Raw genomic sequence first — 15,042 nt, forward strand, 5'->3', positions numbered from 1 at the left:
TTCATAGATGGTGCAAAGTATTCAAGCCAATGTTGGTCGCCAAGAGCACTCTTACAGATTAATATGAGCAATTTCGCTTACCTTAGCATGGTTTATACTACCAATTGTTCCATTTCTTTGATTTTTCCCCTACGTTTGACCTGAAATTTGCAGTCGAATGGTAGAAACCGCGGTTCGAACCATAAGGCTTTCGATGTTACAATGGCCACACGTCTGGAATCTTGGTGCCAAATTAATGCAAAGACTATCTCACAATATCAGCCAGAGGACCACTTGAACGCATTCTCCAAGCGATGACAGCTTATTATTAGTTGTGCATGTGGATTGGAAGAACAGAGAAGCAAAGAACTCGTTCTGGCGCTGATTTGGAATAGTTCTAGGCACTCTTGGTTTGGGGGATTATTTGGAAGGAGGTACGATTGTCTTTTTGTTTACATTTTTTGAATGGCTGGAAGCAAGATCGAGTGAAAAGGTGCCTGAGTCTACTGCGTGAATGATGGTATATATGTTGAAGTTTTTTTTGCATACACGTTGAAGTTTTTCACATAACGTTGGCATATACTTTGAAAGTTTTTGGTATATACGATGAAGATTTTTTGGCATGTAAAATGTGTTAATAGCCATGCGTTGAATTTACTTTGAACGTTGTTGAATGTACTCTTAATGCTGTTTAACACATGGAATTGTATTGAAGTTTTATGGTATATATGTTGAGATTAGATTGGTGAAGACCAAATTCAGATAGCTTTGTTGCCTTTTCATGTAAAACAATTCAACAACATTGTGAAAAAAATGATGAGGAAGAGATTTGAAATCTTTTGAGAATGCATAGTTGATCTATGCTTTATATTTTCACTAAAGACAAAGACAGTACAAAGCCCTATATGGAGAGAACGCCCTTTTGAAATGTAATTTTTTTTATTTTTTATTTTTTTAAATTACCACCAGAAGTATTTTTCTATCAGCAGAAGTATTTTTATAGTACACAAATTTTTGCCAGCAGAAGTATTTTTTTTGTTACAATATGCATTCAAGAGGAAGAGGAAGATATTTCAGAGGCAGGGGGGGCAGACATTCTCAAGGAGAAAAGGAAGATTTGCATTACATTCGCTGCAAAAGAAATGGATCACATGATGCCTCTACATGCAAGCTACCATGGGACAAAATTGAGCAGAAAAGAAACCAACAGAAAGGTAAAACTAATGATACAAACAAAGGTAAAGCACCTGAATCCGCTCACTATGTTGTGGCACAATGTAATATTGGAGTAAATGAAGATTTATTTAATGCTTTACTTGCTTCTTAGAAAAATGATTGGTTGCTTGATTCAGGAGCAACCTACCACATGACTCATAGAAAAGATTTTTTTGAAAAATTTACTGACAATGTTGATGGAGCAGTATACTTTGCAGACCAATCAAAAATCAAGCCATCAGGGCTTGGCACAATCAGGCTTAAACTACCTGGTCTTCCAGACTTTCTTCTACATCATGTTCTATATCTCCCATAGCTCAAGAGAAACTTGTTGTCCTTGGTTCACATCTGCCAGCAAGGTCACTCCATTCATATGTTTGATGGCAAGCTTGAGGTAAGAAAAGCATCTGACCACTCACTTGTCATGAGGGGAATAGAAGAAGAAAGACTTCTCAAGCTGAAAGGAACCTCTGCTCGTGCACAACATTGCTCATACAATTCTCATCATGAAGAAGGTACACTTCCATCAAGTTTATTATGGCATGCTAGATTTGGAAATTTGAACTATGATAGCCTCTGCTTGTTGAAGAAAAATGGTGTTGCTGGTTTTCCTACAATTCCTAGGAAATTTAAGCAATGTGATGCTTGTATTCTAGGAAAGCATAGCAAACAGTCTTTTCATGATTCACATTCAAGAGCACATAGAAAACTTGAACTCATTCATTCAGATTTATGTGGTCCAATGCCTATTCCTTCTGCAAATTGAAATAAATATATGATGATATTTATTGATGACTACACCAAAATGTGTTGGGTTTATTTATTGAAGAACAAATCTGATGCTTTTCAAACATTCAAGAATTTTCATAAATGGATTGAAAATGATGCACAATCTCATATTAGATCTATTTGCACTGATAATGGAAAAGAATACACATCAAATGAATTTGAAAACTATCTTCGCCAACATGGGATCAAACATAAAAAAATTGTACCTTATAATCCCCAACAAAATGGTGTAGCTGAAAGAATGAATAGGACAATCTTAAATATGGTACAATCCATGCTCTTCTTCAAAAACGTAAAGATAATTTTTTGGGCCGATGTTGTTCTATGTGCTACATGTATAAAGAATAGATGTCCATCTAATGCTATTAGAAACAAGACTCCTTATGAAATGTGGTATGGACATGTTCCTTCGGTAAAGTATCTCAGGATCTTTCGTTCCACCTATTATGCCTTGATACCAAAGGTACTTAGAAACAAACTTGGTGCTAGAATTCATAAGTGTATCTTCCTGGGGTATTCAAACACCTCCAAAGCATACCGTCTCTATGATGAAGTAAATAAAAATTTGGTTGTATCTAGAGATGTAATTTTTCTTGAATCATCCAAAACTGATAATGTTGTTGAGCAGCAACTTGATCGCTTGGATAGATTCGCAAAAGCAAAATCATTTAAAGAATTTGATAATCAGATTCCACATATTGAAGGAGGGAATTCCTATACTAGATCAACATGTGGAATCTTCTTCTGAAGAACACTCTCCCCTGCATGAAACTCCAACAACAAATGATGCTTTAAGTGATGTGATTGATAGAATTGGGAGACTCAATCTTGATTCAGTCCCAACTCAATCAACGGAGCAGCTTGGACCATCTGCGAAAGGTCCCCCAAAGTGGCTGACAAAGACACTAAAAGTGTTCATCCTGATGAGGTTGGAAAGACAGGAACTAGAAATTCAAACCGGCAAAATGGAGGTGATGTGGATGACTCTAATTCACCTATTGATATGGATGTTTCTTATGATTGTGAATTGAACTTGTCTACAGATTTTGAACCAACTTCCTTCAAAGAAGCTACTTCTCATGATGAATGGAAATAAGCGATGCAAAAGGAGTATGATGCCCTCATAAAGAACGACACTTGGAAGCTGGTTGATCCTCCATTAGGAACCAAACTAATTGGCTGCAAGTGGGTCTACAAGAATAAGCATAAAGTTGATGGCTCACTTGACAAGCACAAAGCTAGGCTTGTGGAAAAAGGTCTTGCACAGAAGGAAGGGGTCGATTATGAGGAAACTTTTGCCCCCATAACAAAATGGGCTACCATCCGAACACTCTTTTCACTAGCAGCTCAGAACAGTTGGAAAGTCCATCAAATGGATGTAAAAACAGATTTCTTAAATGGAGATCTAAAAGAGAATGTTTTTATGTCTCAAACTGAAGTATTTGTTGTGAAAGGACATGAACATAAAGTATGCAAACTTGTGAAGTCCTTATATGGCCTCAAACAAGCATCACGAGCCTGGTATGAAAAACTAACTGAGCATCTTCTGAAACTCAATTTCAAACATTATGATCTTGATGATGCAAGTTTATTTGCCAAGAAATTTGGCAAAACAGTTGTATATATTGTGGTATATGTAGATGATCTTTTGATGACAGGGAACAATGAAAGCTACATTGCATCCATAAAGAAGGAATTGGGGAAAAGTTTTGAAATGATTGATTTGGGCTATGTTCATTACTATCTTGGCATTGAAGTAACCCAACATCCAAAGTCCATATTTCTTTCTCAAAATAAATACATTGGAGATCTGTTGAACAGGTTTGGCATGACAAAATGCAATCCTCTTACTACTCCAATGGAACAAAACTTAAAGCTCACATCTATTGAAGGAAAAGAATTTGAGGATGCAACAAAGTATAGACAGCTTGTAGGAAGTCTCAACTACCTAACTACTACCAGACCAGACATTTCGTTTGCTGTTGGAATCCTCTCCAGGTTTATGCAAAAGCCTTGTGAAGGACATTGGTCTGTTGCAAAAAGAGTTCTAAGGTACTTGAAGGGAACTCAAGACTTTGGAATCAAGTATACACAGGTGGATGACTTCAGCTTGATTGGATACTCTGATTCAGATTTCGATGGAGACAAAGAAGTTGGGGTATCTACTTCAGGATATGCTATGAGTCTTGGATCAGGAGTTGTCTCCTGGATATCACACAAACAATCAGTTCCAGCAGATTCCACAATAGAAGCAGAATACGTGGCAGCAGCTGAAGCAATAAAAGAAATTGTGTGGATCAGGAAAATTCTTGAAGATTTGCAAGTAAAACAAGTACAATCAACTCCACTGATGATTGACCATACCTCTGCAATAAAGTTGGCCAAGAACCCAAAGTTCCATGATCGAACGAAGCACATCAATACTAAATATCATCTGATTCGACATCATGTTGAGGCCAAAACAATCCATCTCCATCATTGTTCCACTAATGAGCAAATTGCATACATCTTCACCAAAGCGCTGCGAAGAGAAAAGCTTGAACGATTCAGAATGATGCTTGGACTCACCAAAATCCCTTCAGATTAAGGGAGGGAATGTTGACACCTAATCCTCATGATTGGGTGAATATAATGTAAATAGATAAATAAGTAATATGAACAGTCATCAGGAGATGAAGTGAATAGTCTCTCCCTCATGTATATAATGAAGACCTACCTGAAGGAATAAATATGAATCAATTTTTGGTTGAGGAGTTACTGCCTGGTCTGACAGTTATAACCTACACTAGAAGGTATTTTCCTTGTAGTGCAAGATTAGTTTTGAGGATGGGGTGGCCAAGGTTTCAAAGAAAATGGGGTATTCCAATTATTTTGTGACTATTGAGTACACGCTTGAAATCGTTCGGAAGGATATTGCACCATACCTGATTGACAAGGTTGCCAAAGTCTCCTTCGAGCCACATGTTTAGGTGTATGATTTGCTCCACTATCTTCTTGTTAAACTATTCTCAATCCTGGTAATGATGGACAATATTTTGTAGTGTGTGACTCTACACAAATGAAACAAATTTCAGAATTCTATTTTTGCTTATTTTTCATTCTTAACATATCTATTTGTTCACTTGTACTACTAAGAATTTATTTTTTGGATTTATCTAGGAAATCACCATGTTCAAATTGACTTATCGATATCAATTACACTGGTTTACTTACTCTTTCCCTTCCTCTTGATATGTGCTTACAATTTCACAAATTTCTTCACATGGTAATTGGTATACATCCCCTTTACCCATTAAATTAAGGGGATCAATCCACTCTTCTTTAATTGTTCTAAGTAAGAGATATTTTAGTGTGTCAAATCCTAAATTATGCAAATTTTCCCTCTTAACATTTTACATAAATATCTCTATTATATCCTTAAGGCTCTCATCTTCTTTTTGAATCATTTTAAAACTTTCCTCTTTAAGATCGTGATGTATAAAATTTTCTTTATATTCTTCTAGAAATATAATTTACATATCATTCCATGATCTTATTGAGTTAGTCCATAAACTCATGAACCATTTAAGAGCTCTATCCTTCAATGTTGCCAAAAACAATTTCAAATTTTAAGTGTCTGATAAGTAATTATAAGATTTGCAAATTATTTCAAATTCAAAAATAAATGTTTCTAGGTGTTTTGATCTCATACCATGGAAGTTGGGAAGAAAATATGAAGGGATGTTCTTCATATGAATTCTTATATCAATATCTTGAATGGGAAATCCAAGAAAGATCTTCTTCATTATCATCATCTCCATCCATTTATTCTACCTTCTTTTCCATGTCTTCCACTTCTACCTGCAAAAGTGGATGGTGATGTGGTTCTTACTACACCACATGATCAAGTGGGGGGTTATGGTATGGAAGAAATATTTTTTTGTAATTGTTTTGAATGAGAATGCAATGCAATTTCTATTTTGAAATGAATAATGCCTAATGTATATTTTTTGTTTTTACAGAAAATAAGAGAAGTGAATCAATTAGAGAAGAAAATAGTACATAATTTGACACCTCCTCGGTAATGGTTCGAAAGAGTGATGGCCCTTAGTATTACAACAAGAATGTTGAAACTCTCGAGGCTCTTAATTACTTTAATTACCAACCCGAAGTTCTATTAATGGTCCTGGATCTTGCCAACATATAGGGGATCTCCCTGATATGAGGTCCCAATTATACCTCACACCGTTTGGTGTAGGATTCCCATTCTAAAATATGCCAAAATTCCCAAACTTAAAATTTTTCTTTGGCTTAAGCAATTAGCATGAGAGAGTAGCACACATTTTCTTTTGAATTAGAAAGAGAGTGTGCATTGTGGAAAGTTAAATTCTAGATGTATCAAGGTTCTTTCACTACAAGCAAAAGAAAAGTGAGCCTCTAAAATAAAAGTAATAGTACTAATATAGTGGAGATGCATGCACGTAAAAATGAAAAATCGTTAAACATCAAGAGAAATAGTTCACATAGATGCAACGATCATTAAAATCATTGTAACTCATTTCCAACAGGTTGAGCACCAAAGTCACCGAAATAGTTTAATTACTTTAGTACATAAGGAAGCTAACATAAACCTCAAACATTAGAAGAGTAGTCTCAAAACATCTAGAATCTATGCATGAAAATGTGCTAGCCAAATGGATTCAAGTATTAAGAAAAAGTTCCAAGATACATAAGTACAATGAACATCACTAACTCCAATAGTGGAGCGTTAGAGCCACTACTTGCTTCCCAAAAGTACTACCTCTATCTCTCTAATGCCTTGTGGGAGAAGCCAAGGTTAAAAGTCCCTTGCTCTAGTAATGAGGCTCCCCTTATAACTTGAGGCATGACATTCCATATCCTCATGACTCTTGAGTTTCTCTTATGACTTTTCAACTTCTAATGACCTTTGGATTTCTATAACCCTTGAAATTTCAAATGACTTTTGGAATTGCATATGAATCTTGGAATTACATGTCTTTTGGACTTGTTCACATGCCTCTTTTTTCCATACATGACTCTTGGACTTTGACTTGTTTGTATTTACAATAATTACATAATTACATCACGATTTCCACATCATCATGTGGTGAGGACATGACGAGTCATTATCATTGATGACTTGGACTCATAATGATTGATGCCATGGACTTTCTTGGTAGGTGACAACTTATCCACATGCATGGAGCTTCCATGTTGTTGATTTCTTCACCCTCCAAAGGGTTTTTTATCTCATGGAGTCTTTTGGGCTGCTTCAATCATCGAGATTTCAATGTCTTCTTCGATTGTTACATAAAGTGTTATTCATTCTTGAATGCTTCCTTTCACTTCTTTGTTCACCCTATATCTTCATGCATCTTTGCCATGATGTTTTAGACTCCTTGCAAATGAAATAACTTATGGAAAGAAAACATCAGCTTGGAAAATATATTATTCTAACATGTTCCATGCAAATTTTATGTTCATGACTTAATAGTGCACACAGGAAACACAAGGGAAAATTTTGGGTAAAAGGGGGAAGGTGTGAGTACTTTGAGGCTTCGGGATGCACTCATGTGCTTAACAGGAGAGATGAAGCTCAAGGGAGCGCACAAGGCACAAGTCTGAAGGAGAAAGAAGGACCAATGAGGCTTCCCAAGTGTTTTGTACACTCAAGAGAACTAAGGAGGGCGCAAGGCGCACTAATGAAGGTTGAAGGGACAAAGATTCAGCCTTCCCAAGTGTGTTATGTGCTCAAGAGAAGACATGAGGGTGGAGGGCACAATTCCAAAGGATGAAGGGTTGAGTTTCAGCCTTCCCAAGTGCGTTGTGAACTCAAGGGGGCCAAGGAGACTGCAGGGCACACTACTAAAGGATGAAGGGATGATGATGATGCTTCGATGGTGTGCCATGTGCTTAACAAGAAATAATGTTTTCTTTAAGGGGGCAGTTCGGAACAAGGAAGGGGAAATGATGCTTGGGAATGCACTATCTGCTCATAGAGAGCGTTGGGTGCACTTCAGAACAAGGAAGGGGTCTTGATCAAGGCTTAATAGTGTTCCACGTGCTCCTAGCCTTAATGGGCAACTTGTGCAACCAAAATTTGTCTAAGTCTCGAAGATTGGACAAGGGCAAAACATAATGAGTCTAGAAATAAAATCAAGTATGACACATACCAACTCATCAATAAAACTTCGACAGGGTCAGAAAATTATAAATACACATCAAAACTCCAGCTTACAAACACTCCCCAAGTACAATAAACAAAGTGTATGTGGCTGCGACCAAAAGTGTCATTTTATAACAAACAAACACATTATAGCCATGAGGTGCACTAGAGATGTTCTAAACAATACAAAGACACTTAGGAATGATCAAGAAAACTTGAAACATGTGGAATGACTTGAGACAATACTTGATGACAAAAACAACACTTGATGCGACAGTTTGGTAGGCTACAAAATTTGAATGTAATGAATTTTTGGAGGGTGTTGTAGTAGCGACAATAGATTCATACAAAATCAAGATGTGTTCGAACTATGTGTGTAGCATGTAATGCATTCTTCCTTGGTTGATTTGATATAACTGAAGAGAAACTTAAATGCACAGATACCACTTTTGTTATCTAGGCTACAAGAAATGCTCAAAAAACTAGTGACCAAAAAATAGAACTAATCTAACTTACAGGAAAGGAAAAAACATAAAGCAATCCCTAATCTATCTATAAAAAATAAAATGATAGAAGCTAACCCTAATGTAATTGCACAAAGTTTAATAACAAGAAATAAACCTACTATGTTTTGTAGGAAATAAATTTATGCTAATTGCAGGAAAGTAAATGACAAGAAAGAAACCTATGTTAATTGCAAGAAATCAAAGCAAATCATTTCAATAATGTTGGAGACAAATTAAGCCTACTCTATGGTGCATGTTAAATCAACTTACAGCTAAAAGAAGACATAAAAACAATAAACCTTAATTTCAGAAAGAAAGCTACAACTACTAGGGTAAACTTTCTAAGGGGACTCTAAAACTCTAAACTCCATCTCTAAGTTTGAATGAACATTATAATGTGTTAGGAAATGAAAAGCAAGCTTTAGGTTCAAATCTAGAGGTGTTCTAATGCAATCTACATATTGTTATAGGATGCCCCTGTTTTGCTACATGAAACAACTAAGAACAGTTTTTATGCATTCTACTTGTGGTTTGAGGGATGAAGAAGGTGAAGGAAGGTTTTAGAAGGGAAAACAAATATTTTCCAAGATCAAGTGACTCTAATGGATCAATTCATGCAAGAAATAAGCATATCTAGGCCATCTTGTAGCTTTGCAAACCAGGAATTTATGTAACACGGAATACATAAATATGTGAACAAAAATTAAATAATAGCAATCTAAACAGGCAAGTGCATGAGAAATGACACCAAATTACATAAAGGACTATGGATAAATTCACTAAGACAATATGCATAAAAAGCTTATAAAAAATTATTTTATCAACCTAAAGAAAAAAATATTTATCAGTGAAATCCCATAAATGACAGGATGAAATTTTGCATGGAAAATAAAAGGTGCAAAGAGGGGACCTTAACACCTGGGTTTGGCCCTAACCCAAGGAGACTCGATTCCCTAAATAAAAATTAGTCTAGGAAACAAAAATACTTCTTACATTTGCAAGATTTACAATAAAGAGTGCCACTCATCTATTAGAGATTGCACAAGGTTTTCAATATTTTGAGTTGAAGAAAGCCAAGGGTATTTGAGGTTACAACTACCATTAGACTTTTAAGACTCATATGACAGTATCCAAGTATGGCTCATGCTTTCCAAAAGAAAATCAACAAGCTAAAGGGGTAGTGATAATGTAGACCTTAATGCAAAAATTAAAGAAGCATATATATCAAAAATATGTAACCATGGCCCCAAATGGCATGCATACAATGATTAGTTTGAATGCAATATCCAATAAGAAGTCTTTGCAAATCAAAAAAATCCAAAATATTACTTATAATCCTACGCGATCAATGAAGAGAAGAGGAAGGTCAAAGATAAATAAAAGAGGAGATTCTATAACACAAATAGTTAGAAAGGTTGTTTCTGCATCTAAGAACACTACCTTAAGTGCATTAAAAAAAAACTAAAAAAAATAGTTGAGAATAAAGGTGATGATGTTAATGATGATCCAAGAAAGTTCAAGCTTAAGAAGGAACATATATGTTCCTTGTATCCCCCGAAAGAGAAATGTCTCTTAAAAACCAATAAATGGGACCTACACATTGCAATGGAAATAGACAACCAAACTAGCAAACTATATAATTGCATAACATTGTAAGTGACAAGAAAACAAGCTTGTTATTGAGATGTGATGCAACCATGATGGCCCATCTTTAAGTACAATTCTATTACTTTGCATTGTGTAGACTTTCCCACAAGGGAACCATAGTTGCTTTCCACTTGGCCAATGGATATGCAACATTGGCCAAGTGGAAAGTAACTATGGTTTACTTGTTTTGTCAAATCAAAATTGTTATGCAATTAGGAAAATTTATTGTAACTTACTTCATAAAAAGGAAAACATGGTAAGAGATGTTAATTGGATTTTATTTTTTTTAAATTGGCCAAGTGGAAAGTAAGCATATCTAACTTACAAAGGTTCGAATGCACTTAAAAGAAACCAAATGATATTAGAGATGAAAAATATTACAATTATATGAATGGCTTAATGAATAAATTTAAAGTGTAATTGGTGGTTTTTGTTTAATTATTATTATTAGTATTATTTCAATTTTTAATAATAATAATAATAATAATAACAATTTAAGTTTAAGTTCACACCTAAGGTAGACACCAAATTAGTGTATGAAACCCCTTGATTATGGAACAAAGGACCTGCTTCCACCAAGAAATTTGAATACTAAAGTCTATGAAGGCATACATACTCTAACTCCTTTTGAATTTATTTTGTAATTGAATTTTTATAATTCTAATTTAATTATCAATTATTATTAAATGAATAGTAAAAATTCAGTTTTTAGAAATATTTGTAACAGTAAAAATGATAAAATATTTAAATTTATTTTAAAGACAATCATGCCTTTTTGATTTTCAATATAATTAAAAAATTGTTATGTTCACAATTGTTTATGACATCACTTTTTTTATAGCTTATGGTTACTTATTATGTTTTTCATATATATACTTTTTAATTAATAATAATAATTGAAAATAAAATTATAATTTATTTAATTTTGATATGTACATCAACAATATGATTACATGATGGAAATCTACAGTCGCAAGGTATTTTAATGTTTTTATATAACTATACTGGTTAAAATATACCTAATATTCATTTAATGTTTTTTTAATATATTTTTATTATTAATTTATTTTTAATAACCATGATTTCCTTTCATATCGTTTTTCAAATCAATCAAAAATTAATTATAATTATTTTAGATATACCCTTTTATTTAGAGAAAAACATTTTAATAATATATAAAAGCCCTGTGAGCTGAATCCTGCAAGGCAGCTGTTATTTCAAGTCATTTTAATAATATAAAAAAATCATTTAAAAAAAATAATAATATATAAACCTTCCCGCGGTCGGCAGAGACTAATAAAGTAAAGCGTGTCCCGCATGGCAGAGACTAATAAAGTAAAGCGTGTTTTTTTAGTCTGTATCCCGCAAGGCAGAGACTAATAAAGTAAAACGTGTTTTTTTAGTCTGTATCCCGCATGGCAGTGACTAATAAAGTAAAACGTGTTTTTTTTTTAAATTTTATAAAAGGGAAGAGACACCTCACCCCTTCCCAGGGCTTTACGTGTTTTTTTAAATTTCATAAAAGGGATGAGACACCTCACCCTTTCCAAAGGTTTTTCGTGGAAGATCGCCGGGACGCGCAGTGACAAGACGCCTATTTCTTTACCTCTTTGCCCTCCCTTCACATCGTTCTGCAAGCTTTCGCTTCCTTCTCAGTTATTACCTTCATTTTGTTTAGTTTTGAGGCGCTGGATAGATATGGGATCTGCTCTCCTTCCAACCCCGGGTTTTCTGGCTCATTATCAGAGCTATCCGAACGGTAATTTCAAGGGTTTGATTTATCCCAAGAAATCACACCAACATCCGCAGTCCAAGAGGAAATCTGGTCACGCTCATGGCTTTTCTCCTCAGAAGTCTAAGGTTAGGGGTGAAAATCCTGAGAAGAAACGGCCCTTGAAGACCAAACCCCAGGACGCATCTTTTCCCGAGGTAGGTAAAAGGGCTATCAACAGAATTCATAAAGCCAGTGACAGAAAATTCGGCCCTGTTGATGCCCAAACTTTGAAGAAAGAGCCGGCTAAAAATACTCTATTAATGGGGCAAGTTACAATTCTTAAGCGAGGGCAGACATTAAAGACTAGCAATAAAAGTTCAAGCCAGCGGGAAATTGCAAAGAAGATAACGGGCCAGTTAATTGTAAGCCCGACCGAGATCACGCGTCCAGATCCGAGACTTATTTCCAAGGATCGAATCGTGAAATCAAGATCCATTTCGTCAAAAGAATCCGAAGCGGCTACTCCGCCTGGACTGGAAACTGAGATCGCCGAGGAAGGCGACGGCATCAAAACCCCCAATTTTCCTGCTTTTATTTCGGAGAAATGGGCCGGTCCAGCGTTCGTGAATTCTCCAAGTCCAAGATCCTTGCCATTACCCAGGTTTTCGATCAAGAAATCCGGCCAAGAGTTGCCTGAAATCGATGGATTTGCAACATGGGATCTGAGGCGCCTGCTCGCTCTGGATTAAGCATGCTGCCTGTATTCTAGTCTCTAATATTTCCTGGATGTCGAGGTCATATGATAGGTTTTCAAGCGCTCTCCGGTTATAAGGTTCTTCCAATATTTTTGGAGCGAAGAATCTGGTCCCGTAAACTTCCAAGATTTTGGAGCGAAGAATCTGGTCCCGTAAACTTCCAAGATTTCTTGCTCCAAGATGTGGAGCACATTCTTACACCGTAGATAATGAACAAAATCAATAGCGGAAACATCATCCGCTCGGTCATAGTGAATAAAGATGGAAGTAAAGGATATCAATCTTACCTGTCCTTTAATTAATCATTCTGTATGAAGCAGCAGCAGTGGGATCGATACAGAAAGCGTTAATATCCCCTGAAGGGTAGGGATGGTTAGTTTCATAATTTGATCAATTATCATAAGAAACCATTTTTGGTGATGCATGTTATAAATTATTCATGAACACGGGTGTCAGGATACATGGAATTGCAAAGATTTCATTTAAACATAGATTAGAAATAATAAAATATATTTTAACTATAGATTAGAAATAATAAAATATTATAACTATAGATTGTATATTTTATTTTGCTTTAGTTAAGTTGGGTATATAAAATATATTTTAGAGTTTATTTATGAGGTGTAGATTAGTTGGTTTGTGTGGGGTTTAGTCTTTATCAAATCAATAGATCAAATTTTATGGGGATGAATTGAGAGTGGAAACCAATTATGGGGAATAAAAAGTATCTCGACTAAAAACATCTAAGTCCAATAATCCTTCATATATCTTGCTTTTCATAATGAAATGAATCTATGCAGGGAATCCTATTGTAATCCAAAATCCAATTACTAAATCCCAATAGAGTTGGTTGCCAGTAGCTAGATGATTAAATTGAGCTATAGAACTCTTGTATTGATATGCATTAGATCGTAATATTGTTTATCATCAATATTGAAGCTTTTAAGGAGGAAAAAGTGGAGGAATCAACTCACAAGACCATTTTTACTAGCGGGCTTCAATTTGACAAATTTGGATTTAAAACATTTCAGGAATAGTTTGAGGCATCAATTAATATTTTTTTGAGGCTAGAAATTGTTGTTTTATTTTTCATTATTTTACACAAATATTTTTTTAGTGGTGCAAGAATCACATCAATCAAAGTTCGTATGCAAAAGTTATGCCACTTGGAAGTTGATATTTTTATTTTGACCACCATAATTCACGATGATGGCACATTATGCCCCATTATTCATGGAAAATGGGCTAATCACATGATCGTGATGAACACTGTAAAAGAGTTGATATTGTAACTCTAATTAAGAGTTGAAAAGGTCAAGCCTAACCATTAGTAGGTGATGAAAATTGTAAAAGAGTAGATATTGTAACTCTAATTAAGAGTTGAAAAGGTCAAGCCTAACCATTAATAGGTTTTTTGGTTGTTATAACCGGGCTATTAGGAAGAAAAGGCGTTTCATTCTAATTGAAGCATTTTTGTTCTGTAGACAAAAAGAATAGTTGAGTGGATAGGGAGATTTGTGCACTATAGCAACGCATAGGCAATAATCCTCACTTCTTTGTCCTTACATCCATTTCCATTCAGAGAAAGATATCAAAATTGTTGGCATTATGACATAGGTTTGACGCTATGACATAGGTTTGGTGCTATGACACAGGTGTTGTCCTTGATGGCAAATCACTCAAATGACAGATCACAGTTCAGGCTCTCAGAATGAAGAAAAAAGAAATATACGCAGGTTTCTCTTAATCAAGTCGCATATACATGCGGGATCGACGATCAAAAGGCGCATATACGTATGCACGCACTTTCATGCAAGGAAAAGCGCGTACATGTGGGAAAACTTATTTTTTGGTCCATGGTATTTAGTCCTTAGTATTTAGACCTATGGTTTTGCACCATGGTATCTCGTCCAATGTGTTGAACCTAGGTATTGGGTCCATGGTATTGATTCTCTATGGTTTTGGACCATGGTATTGAGGAAGGCCTAAGACTATAAAAGGAGAAGAAGGTCACTAGGCAAATGCATTCACTCAAGCATTGAATATCTTATGAAGAGGAAGATCTAGAATTGGGTTATGGTGCATAGTTGGATCTGAACCAAAGAGGAACTTGAGCACTAGAAGAAGGATAAGTTCTATTGATGCGTCAAGATCTTAAGGCTTGAATGGTAGTATCTTTGTGTGATTTTGATTTGTTATATTTGGCGCATGACTTGATCTATTAATCTGATAATCTAGGTATAACTGATGTCTGAATAATTGAAAAGGGTA

General features: G+C 35.2%; 1 protein-coding gene across 1 annotated transcript; it reads left to right on the plus strand.

The window, feature by feature from the left end:
• Positions 1-11,824: 11,824 nt before the first annotated feature.
• Positions 11,825-13,191, plus strand: LOC149145172 (uncharacterized). Its single transcript, XM_089449518.1, has one exon. It carries the CDS (start codon positions 11,830-11,832, stop codon positions 12,763-12,765), a length of 936 nt encoding a protein of 311 aa, XP_089305644.1. The 5' UTR covers positions 11,825-11,829; the 3' UTR covers positions 12,766-13,191.
• The last annotated feature ends 1,851 nt before the right edge of the window (positions 13,192-15,042 follow it).

This window comes from Pinus tabuliformis, chromosome X (genome assembly GCF_031772625.1).
Source record: "Pinus tabuliformis cultivar Carrire ecotype Pingquan chromosome X, CPIR1, whole genome shotgun sequence".
NCBI lineage: Eukaryota > Viridiplantae > Streptophyta > Pinopsida > Pinales > Pinaceae > Pinus > Pinus tabuliformis.

Coding starts and splice junctions, on each gene's coding strand:
- LOC149145172 (XM_089449518.1), top strand. CDS start 11,830: ATGAGACACCTCACCCTTTCCAAAGGTTTTTCGTGGAAGATCGCCGGG.